Genomic DNA, 10,367 nt, shown 5'->3' with positions numbered 1-10,367 from the left:
ACTCAGATTAATGAATGGACTCGACGAGTCGGTGAGACGACTCGACGAGTCCGCGCTGTTGGCAGAAACCCTAAATCTTTGGACCCGAGCCATATTTAAAGGCACTTATGGCCTTCAATTGCTACTACCATTCCCATAAGTGAGAACCCTAGCAAGCTTGAGTGTGTAGAGTGAGAGGAAGAGCTATCTTGAGCTTTTTGGTGTGATAGATCTGGACCCTTCTTGGTTCAGAGAGCCGAGAATATGAAGCTTTAGTAGAGTAAACCTTGGGGTTCGAAGTTAGGAAGCATTTATGGGATTTTTATGGTATATATAGTTACTTTCATCTTACACATAGATATGAAGTATTTTATATAAATTACGTGCTATGTGTGCATATTATTTGAATACTTGCTGTCTATGCTGGATGAACGATTTTATACATGTTTTAAAAGATTTAAACAATATATTTATTTTATATCTACAAATATATTGCGGATGAAACATGGATAGATGAAATAGTTGGTGTGTGATGAAATAAAATGATGAGAGATAGGTGATGATAGAAAGGTGGTGATAATTAGGTAAATAGATGACGATGAATATGTGATGTAGGATGAAAGGAGATACCATAACCTTAACCAGCAATGTGGCGATGTAGTGATCTACCAGAGTATAGATGGCGACCACAGACTATTCTAGACAACCCAGTGGAAACACCAGCAGCCCCATAACCTGTAGGTGATGAATTACGAGTTCAGACGATGTTGTAACTACGTATTCATGCGATGATACTCTAACCCCTTATTATGAATTACGAGTTCAAACGATGTTGTAACTACATATTCATGGGATGTCATAAATTTCGCATGTCAAACCAATGGTCATAATTCACTTCAGTGAGAATGGTTCATTTTTTTGTAAAACCAAAATCAGATTGGAAATTTTGATTTTTTATTTTGGAAAATGTCAAACCATTGGTTTTTTATTTAGGTTTTGGTTTTTTGTTTTTTTTTTAAATATATTTTCAGGTGCTAAAACATAATAAAAGAGGAGGTTTGTTCACATTTAGTCATTGAACTTTTTAGAGGGAAACGAACTTTCGATTTTGTTCATATTTAGTCACTAAACTTTTTTTCTTTATCTATTTGCCATTGAACTATTGAAACTGCAGCCGGTCATAAGGGTAAAATTTAGTGACTAAATGTGACAAAAGTCACAAGTTTGTTACCCTTTCAAGTCATTATCCCATTTTGTTATTTTTAAAAAATATTGTTTGCCGAATCGAAACAGGTCGGTAGAATATATATGGGCTTTCGAAGCTTTTTAACAGCCCAATCCCAGATGAGTAACACAGCACCAGACACGTGGTTTGATGGCATCAGAATTTAGAAAAATTTATTCCGATAAACGACTAATTTTGCGATAACTTTTTTATTTTTATCGACACGTGGCAACGAATGAACGGGACACACCACTAACCACGACTCATCATATGCTCTTAGACCGACCTTCCAGAAAGTTCTTGTGAATTCGTGGTTCGGAATAACCCAACCCATCTTCCGGTTGATATTACGCCACGTGGACAGACACCAACGTGAACATCCAACGTGGCACCCCCTTCCCTCTGAAACTGATACGCCCCTCCTTTTATTCGCATACTTCGATTTAGGGCACTTTCTAGAAATTAACTTCCAATTCTTCTAAGATTCTAACTTCGAAGACGTTAGAGAAAGAACATCAATCGTACACATTGTCTGCTTTAATCTTGTTGATTTTTGGAGTTTGTAAAGGTGAGTTTTAGTTAGGGTTTTGGAAAATTAGATATGAATGTTGAAGGCGATGATGATATGAAAATGGAGATGAAGGTTGACGAGAAGTCAGTGTATATGTGGGGGTATTTACCTGGAGCGTTACCTCAACGGTCACCGATATTGTCGCCGGTGGAAGTTAGACTCCCGCAGTCAATTGACGCTGGTCAGCTCTGGTCGGATGTCTGTGGCGGCGGTTGTGGATTTGCTATGGCCATTTCAGGTTGGGGTTCTTGATTCACTCTTCTCTTGGAACTTCATATTTACACGAGTCTCAAAGCTTTTGAGATAATTTGGATAGCTAAGGGAAAGGTCTAATTTTGTAAAATTTTCCATCTAATTCTAAATTTGAACTCATTTGCTATGGAAAGTCAAAATGTACACCCATTTGGGTACTGACGGGAGTAGAAAATCTGGAATGTCTTCTTGCTACATTTCATATTAGCTCCATTACATCTAAACTGACTTTTAAATTCCATTTACACCTTTGGCCATCGTTTTCCTTACTGTCCTGTCCTTTCTTCAATCAGACACAGGGAAGCTGATTACATGGGGTTCAACAGATGATCTTGGTCAAAGCTACGTGACATCAGGGAAACATGGGGTACTGAAACACATCTTGTTATCTATTCGTCTATCTATTGAGTTTCTTTTTTAAAAGAAGCTAATGTGCAGTTTGTTTACTTGTTTTTGTTAAGGAAACACCAGAACCTTTCCCTCTTCCAAATGAAATTTCAATAACAAGAGCTGCAGCAGGTTGGGCACATTGTGTCTGTGTAACAGGTGTAGGAGAGGTTTATACATGGGGATGGAAAGAGTGTGTACCTTCTGGGAAAGTTATTGGAGACCCAAACAGTGGTCAAAGCCAAGAGAAAGACATATTTGAGAGACAGAATCCATTCTTGACAGAACAAGGTACTATACTGAGCCCACGCTCGGGGGGATCAAGATCCAGTGGTGTAGATGGTAAAGCAGTTGGAGATGAAAGTACAAAAAGAAGACGCGTATCATCAAACAAACAAGCAGTTGAAAGTTCATCTTCTGGTGATGAACCTCTCTCAGCTTTGCCCTGTTTGGTAGCATTGAGTCCAGGAGTAAGGATAGCAACAGTTGCAGCTGGTGGGCGACATACATTGGCATTATCAGGTAAGAATTTTGTAACTACATATAACATTATTATGATATGGGAGTTGTGACACACAGAGAGTAATAAATGTTATTGCTTAATGTATTTATTGTAACTTGGTTGTGTGAAGTTTCAGATACAGGACAGGTGTGGGGTTGGGGGTATGGAGGTGAGGGGCAGCTAGGTTTGGGGTCTCGCATACGAATGGTGTCTTCTCCACACCCTATACCTTGCATAGTTTCATCTTCAGTAGGAAAAGATAGAAGGGAGGGACAGGGGTATAGAGCACCTGGAAGTTATATTAAAGGGATTGCTTGTGGAGGAAGACACAGTGCTGTCGTCACAGGTAAGGTTTCCAAAAGATTATTAATTCAATATTTCCAATTACACTATCTATAATTATTATTACTGAATTCTATGCGTGCATGTATGTACAGACGCTGGGGCATTAATGACTTTTGGTTGGGGACTATATGGACAGGTGACATCACCTTCCTTTTGCCTTTTGCCTTTTGTGTTATTTTGTTTTTATGCTCTTTAGATTCTTTGTTTTTGTTTGGAAGGCATCCACCATCCTAATATTTTATATAAATCACATTAGTTGTATTGTGAGTTTTCTCAACTGATAGTGAGTGAATGTGAAAAGACTTAATTGACTAGGAGACCCCTAATTGATTTTCTTCAGGTACTTGCTTCATTTTGTCAATTTAAAAATATAAAATTAAGATAATAGATAATGTTGTCTATGTTAGGGACTGGTTCCGAAATATTGACTTGCTTTGATGAATGGACATGTAGGTAAAGTAGAAATGATGAAGAAAAAGCAGACCAAATGTTCACAAGATGAAAGAAGGCGATAAAAACATTACATACAATTTATTTAATCATCATATCTATACATATTCTTCTGTTTTGTGACTAACTCATTTGATTTAGACAGTTAACATATTTTTGCATATTCTAACCCATGATCATATTCATGTCACATATCTTGTAGTGTGGGAAAGGAAGCACAGATGATGAGTTGACCCCTTCATGCGTATCATCATTACTTGGCATCTCAATAGATTCAGTGGCTGCAGGCCTCTGGCACACAATCTGCATCTCATCAGATGGTGATGTCTATGCTTTTGGCGGGAACCAATTCGGCCAGTTGGGTACAGGAACTGATCAAGCTGAGGTAACTAACTTCCTCTTCATGTCCCAGATACATAAATTTTCTCAAAAAGTTTGACCTAATTCTATGAAATATTGTCTGTTCTTTTGTTAGACATTGCCACGCCTTTTGGATGCTCCAAGTCTTGAAAACGAACACGCAAGAGTAGTATCTTGTGGGGCCCGCCACAGTGCTGTTGTTACAGGTACTGTCAAACTGTAAAAATAGTTTTTTTTTTTAAAAAAAAAAACGTGTACCCAGTTTGGCTGGATGCTTAAGTTATTGATTTTTTTTTTTATATAAAATTTTGATGAAGATGGGAAGGTGTTCTGTTGGGGATGGAATAAGTATGGGCAGCTTGGAGTTGGTGATGTAATTGACCGGAATATTCCATCTGAAGTTGGTCTGCAAGAAGGGTGTGTGCCCAGGGTGGTTGCGTGTGGCTGGTGGCACACACTTTTGCAAGCTCAATCCGTGACTTGATGGGTTTTGAATTATATCAAAGAAGGTGGAAAGTGGAAACAGTTTTGTTAGGTGGTTAGTTGGTGTTTTATTGGAAAGAAAGAGGAGGGGAGTGTACATGTATATGCTGCAGCTACTCTGCATATATCAGCATATGTACATATACATACAATACAATAGTCTGTTGTTTGCATCACGTCGGTCAGTCAATCGCCAATTGCCATCATCATTCTTTAGACTTTAGAGAGAGAGGGTTTGAGGGTTTCTTGATTGATTCTTGCGTTACTACTGTATATATCTCTCAATAAAACTTAATGCAAACTTAAGTATTTCCAGGTGCACCAATTGCCTCTTTCTTTAACATATTTGGTTTTGATTTGCAAGAAACGACTGTAGTTGGTTATGAAAATTGTTTTTAAATGTTTGGTTTTACCAATTCATTGGGCTTTGTGTTGTTCAACTTCTTGAAATGTTTGGAGACGATAACAATATTTCCTTAAACTTGAATATATTTTATTGTTATTATTCCATACCCCTTTATGCCAAATTGCAAAATTATTCCTACCATCAAATGGATAAAAATAACTAATAGGACATAATCGGCCACATCTATGCAAGGTTTTTTTTATTCAAACTAAATTATTTTATAAAATTTTAATGTCTTCTCATGTGTGTGTGTGTGTTTTTATTATTTATTATTTATTTATTTATTTATTTATTTTTTTTATTTTAAGTTATGAAATTTATGTTTTTTTTTTTATTAAAATTCAATTGTTTTAAAATATTTAAAAAAATTAATATGCTTGCATGGTGTTACATCTAATGTGTGGCAAAGAAACAATATTATTGTGGGAAAAATAAGGTGATGTCTTATGTGGCAGTAAAAAAATGAGATTTTATTCACATCTGAAATTGTTATGATGCCCTATTTGACACGACAAATGTTGACCATGTTAAAACGCATATGTTCATATTACAGATTTCTTTTACATTTTCATTTCCCCCCTTTACTTTGATGTAACTACAAAAGTAATCATTTATTTATGATATGTTTTATTGTTTTTTTTATTTTAATACAAGTTGTATTATTTTCTTTTATATATCGAAAATGATGAAATAAAAATGTTACACCAACAAATGAAATAAAAAATAAAAACATTAATAAGATTTAGTATATTATCAAAAACAATTTTATATTGGGTGGACGGGCTCTTTGTAAATCAACATAATAACAATTATTATTAAGTGGTGTACCTAATCGAATTATATATTCAGACTGAATCTATACATGATTTAACATTTAACATGTAATAGAATATTTTGATTGTTTTGATTTGCAGTTATGTCGACCTGACAAAGCTGAAAGTATTAGATATAATTTTTGTAAATAAAATTTAACATAATCGACACCATATGAGATATTTTACGCGCCATGCCAAACGAAAAGTATGTCAACACTGTTTTTTTATTCTTAAAAATAAACATTTACACCATTCTTTTTAGCAATGAGAAAAAACCCTTATTCAATATATGGACTTGGAGTAAAACCCAACCTAGAAAGATTATATTTGATTGCTTAATGGGCTTAGTTGTTCCCGTAGGTAAGATTTTAAGTGATGGTAATTTAATATTTTAAAAATTAAAAAGAGAAAAACATAATAAATGTAATGTTAAATTTATATTATTGCTTGAACTCTTTCTATGTAATCATTTTGTGAGGAACATTGACTATAGGATTAATGGGTGTCTTTAACAAGTAACAACACCTCAGGAACATTAATTACGTCCCTCATGTGTCATGCACATATATATGAGGGTATCTTGGTCTTTTCAATACATGAAGAACATATGTGAGGACCCCTCATGACTTTCCCCGTAATAAACAAACCCCCAAAACTAAGCAATATATAAGACTTAAATCAATGCAATTGTCCTCTCAAATATGTAATTCAAATCAAGCTTTATTATCGTTACAAAAAAGATCTTCCTTCTCAATCAGGTGCCGGAATAATAAAAAAAACTCATAAACTAAAAACATATAACATAGAAACACCATCTTCATGATGGGTATATTCATTATAAACCCAGAAAATAGAAACATAAACAACCCACAAACCAAAAATCTAAAGCCTAAAGGTAATATCAAATCACTTAGACGGAAAATCACAAATGAATGTGCATTTTTCTGCAAACCTACATAATGTTGTCCGTTGATCACTTTTCTTAATTCACCAAGACAATTCCAAGAATCATGACAAAATGTTCCTCAAATCAATGTAAGAAATCTCTCCTGAGTGAGATATCTAAAGCCCAATCAACTTTTTCTTTGATTTCTGAAACAAGATTACAAGACGTTATACCCCAAAACTTCTTGTTTCCTTGAACCCAGATGGTCCACTGTGAGACCCAGAAGACATTATCACATTAAGATTTGGAATCCAATTCAATTTTGCTGATTGAAATTGCAGAATCAAGATCAACACCAACGACTTCATTATTGATTATACCCAAATCCATATACAACATCGAAGCTATAATTGAGTTCGTAGACCAAGATGTGAGTTTGAATTTCTGCAACTTGATTCAAAACAACAAAAGGTCAGGTAAAGTTCCAATTGCTTGAACAGTGGTAATTAAGTAAGGAAACTGTTTCATCCGCTATAGCCATATGAAAACAAAAATTAACATCAAAATTAAAACTTACATGACCTATCGATCAAATTAATGATAGGTTCTCATTCCTTTAAAAAAATCATTGCAATGGTGTTTTACGTACTTTTGGGAGTATAACGAATTAACGATGGTGTTATGGTTTTGAAAGGAGTGCAGAATAGAATAGAATAGAATATGTTGGATCTCTCTTTATTCTTGAAATAAGAGAATGAATCTAATACATAGAGATTGCTTCCACTTTCCATATTTGTTGTTGGATATATCAACTGCCTCCATTTCCAAAACTACCTATTCTTTTCTATCCTAATTAAGCTTCCATCGTACAGAAAACGATACCATGCATCAATTCCAAGCTTGTAAATTTCAAATCCATTAGCAATTAGCCTCGGTACTCCCCTACCGCCCTACGGATACACCTGCCCAAAAGACTCTGCAACAGCACCAATTTCGGGACATTGGTCTCATTCCATGTACAAATCACCATCCTACAAATACTTGAATAAACACCACTTGCTTTTTATTTCTTCTAACCAACAAATTCAACCTCCATTATTAATTAAATGACAGTTAGCTTGTTGATGCTAATGGTGGTGTTGCTAGTTGACACTGGTTGTGCCACAAATACAATCGAGTACCTGTGCCCAAATTGCGGGACGACTCCAGTCCCGTATCCCCTCAGCACTTCTTGGACGTGCGGCCAACCCTCATACCGGCTCCGGTGTGAAGGAGGTGTGTTGAAGTTTGATACGCTAATTGATAACTACACTTACCCGATCATATCTATCTCCCCGGAAAACCAGCGTCTAGTGATTCAGCAACCATCGACTATTTTACCAAACACCTGCGTCAGCGTCACCCACGGCATCCGGTTAAATACCTCCTTGCCCTTCACCATCACCTCCAGCAACACTCCCTTCTTCTTCAACTGTTCAAATACAACGGCGTTACCTGCTGCTACTGCGTTAGATTGCACCACAACCAGCCCTTGCCGGGCCTACCAGAATGGCTCGGCTAAGATGTCTGCATGTGGTCAAACAGCACCGACTTGTTGTTCCTTAAAAAACAGCACACAAACAGGGTTTGATTTTGTTTCGCTTGCTATGGAACATTGCGGGGCGTATACAAACTTCGTGAATCTAAACCTCTCCTTGCCAATTAGTAGGTGGCCGGATTCTGCTGTGGAGTTGATGTGGGCGCTACCATCGGAGCGACCATGTCAAACGCAAACGTGTTGCGATTCGACCTATAACTCTGTTTGTAGGGACGGTGGAGACGGCTCTCTAAGGTGCTACTGTAAACCTAAATTCCGATGGGATGGTCTCGCCGGCCGATGTGTTTCAGGTAATTAATGATATATCCCAGTTCGGATTTAACTTTTATCATTCCAGAACAAAAACTAATAAATTATTGTTGCAGATCTTATAAGCGTCAGATCAAAACAGATCAAACTCGTGGCAGCAACAACATGCAGTAGCGTGATACTGCTTCTATTGGTTGTATTCGCGACAGTAATGATCATCCGTTATAATAATAGAAGTAAAGCAGAACAACGTCTTGCACGAGATCGTGAAGAGATAGTATCATCGGGAGATAGTGGAAAACTATCCAAGGTCTTCACGAGTAAAGAGATCAAAAGGGCGACAAATAATTACTCCTCAAAGGGTCTTCTTGGTGTTGGCGGTTTTGGTGAAGTGTATAAAGGGGTACTGGATGACGGAACCGAGGTGGCGGTTAAATGTGCAAAACTTGGAAACACCAAAAGCGTTGACCAGGTCCTAAACGAGGTTCGAATCCTTTGTCAAGTCAACCACAAGAACCTCGTACACCTCCTAGGTTGTTGCATAGGAAAGAAGGAACCGTTGTTGGTGTATGAGTATATTCCAAACGGAAGCCTTCATGATCACTTGCATGACAAAAATAAAAGACCCTTAACTTGGCCTCAACGACTAGGGATCGCGCGTGACACTGCCGAGGGGCTCTCGTATCTCCATTTCTCTGCTTCTAGACCTATTTATCACCGCGATGTGAAGTCTAGCAACATCTTACTTGATGAAAATATGAAAGCCAAGGTTGCGGATTTTGGTTTGTCAAGACTCGCTCATACGGACCTAACCCATGTGACAACTTGTGCACAGGGGACATTAGGGTACTTGGATCCTGATTATTATTGGAACTATCAATTAACTGATAAGAGTGATGTGTATAGTTTTGGAGTACTATTATTAGAAATACTTACATGTCAAAAAGCTATAGACTTTGGTAGAGCGACCGATGATGTAAACTTGGTGGCTTATGTTAAACGGATGGTGAATGAGGAACGAATGGTGGATGTTATTGACTCTATGCTCAAGAATCCTGCTACGTCGTTAGAAATTGATTCTATGAAAGCATTAGGGTTTCTTGCGATGAGTTGCTTGGAGGAAAGAAGAGAAAACAGACCATCTATGAAGGAGGTATCTGAGGAGATCGAGTATATCATGGGTGTCGTAGCAGTCATGGTGTAAAATCATCGTCAAGATAGGTAGGTATCACCATGTTATTGAAATTTGTAACCGTTCGTGTTAAAAGTTGTATGTTGTTCATCATTAAGCCATTAACGATTAGGTTTTTTTTACACCCCTTCTATTTCTTAAACACACCTTACTCTAAAATTCTTTGAATTGTATTAAGCATTAGTTAATTATGATATGGTTGTTACTAACTTTAAGCATGGTCATTGTTTTGTTTTTATACCATGTATATTTAATTTTTTTAATATTTAATTGTCCATTTTACATAAATGCTAATATACAACCAACTCGTATTGCTTTTCCACTAAGACAAAAATGAACAAATAAACATCGACTACATAGCTTTTGTCTTATCAAATCATGCATAAACTTACCTATTATGACCACTAGTTAAGGATAGCGTTTGAATAAGACTAATACACAACCAACTTGTATCTAAAAAACTCAAATGTCTCTCCGTGTCAAGAATAAAAGAAATTATTGTCTCAAAATTACCCTTGATACAATCCATAAAGTAATCTCTCTAAACATGAGTTTCTCGAATACTTAAATCACTATTAAGCATTCATGAATGTTAGTAGCAATCTCCATGCAATGTCTAATTATTATAGACAATTTACCGTTACTTCACGACAATCTTAATTTAATAC

The 10,367-nt window shown here is 36.4% G+C and overlaps 2 protein-coding genes across 3 annotated transcripts; both read left to right on the top strand.

The window, feature by feature from the left end:
* Positions 1-1,544: 1,544 nt before the first annotated feature.
* LOC111912291 (ultraviolet-B receptor UVR8) lies at positions 1,545-4,875 on the top strand. 2 transcript variants are annotated; one of them, XM_023908022.3, is made up of 8 exons: positions 1,545-2,013; positions 2,321-2,394; positions 2,489-2,936; positions 3,047-3,262; positions 3,354-3,397; positions 3,914-4,096; positions 4,187-4,277; positions 4,389-4,875. In XM_023908022.3, exons 1-8 carry the CDS (start codon positions 1,806-1,808, stop codon positions 4,553-4,555), a joined length of 1,431 nt encoding a protein of 476 aa, XP_023763790.1. In that variant the 5' UTR covers positions 1,545-1,805; the 3' UTR covers positions 4,556-4,875. The 2 variants fall into 2 exon arrangements, with proteins under 2 accessions (XP_023763790.1, XP_023763791.1); XM_023908023.3 differs by having other exon boundaries at positions 1,546-2,013; positions 3,053-3,262.
* Positions 4,876-7,767: 2,892 nt separating this feature from the next.
* On the top strand, positions 7,768-9,813 carry LOC111912227 (wall-associated receptor kinase-like 20). Its single transcript, XM_042899786.2, has 2 exons — positions 7,768-8,548; positions 8,624-9,813. The coding sequence occupies exons 1-2, from the start codon at positions 7,768-7,770 to the stop codon at positions 9,709-9,711; spliced, it is 1,869 nt and encodes a 622-aa protein (XP_042755720.1). The 3' UTR covers positions 9,712-9,813.
* Positions 9,814-10,367: the final 554 nt, after the last annotated feature.

This window comes from Lactuca sativa, chromosome 2 (assembly GCF_002870075.4).
Source record: "Lactuca sativa cultivar Salinas chromosome 2, Lsat_Salinas_v11, whole genome shotgun sequence".
In the NCBI taxonomy this organism is placed as follows: domain Eukaryota; kingdom Viridiplantae; phylum Streptophyta; class Magnoliopsida; order Asterales; family Asteraceae; genus Lactuca; species Lactuca sativa.
The sequence above is the reverse complement of the archived record's forward strand: the minus strand, read 5'-3'. Positions and strand labels throughout refer to the sequence as shown.

What these genes read in the sequence shown, in the direction of transcription:
- LOC111912291 (XM_023908022.3), top strand. Translation starts at nt 1,806, where the DNA reads ATGAATGTTGAAGGCGATGATGATATGAAAATGGAGATGAAGGTTGAC. An exon ending in ATTTGCTATGGCCATTTCAG is followed by an intron (nt 2,014 to 2,320) that starts GTTGGGGTTCTT and finishes TTCTTCAATCAG; the next exon opens with ACACAGGGAAGCTGATTACA. An exon ending in TGACATCAGGGAAACATGGG is followed by an intron (nt 2,395 to 2,488) that starts GTACTGAAACAC and finishes GTTTTTGTTAAG; the next exon opens with GAAACACCAGAACCTTTCCC.
- LOC111912227 (XM_042899786.2), top strand. Translation starts at nt 7,768, where the DNA reads ATGACAGTTAGCTTGTTGATGCTAATGGTGGTGTTGCTAGTTGACACT. An exon ending in CGCCGGCCGATGTGTTTCAG is followed by an intron (nt 8,549 to 8,623) that starts GTAATTAATGAT and finishes TTATTGTTGCAG; the next exon opens with ATCTTATAAGCGTCAGATCA.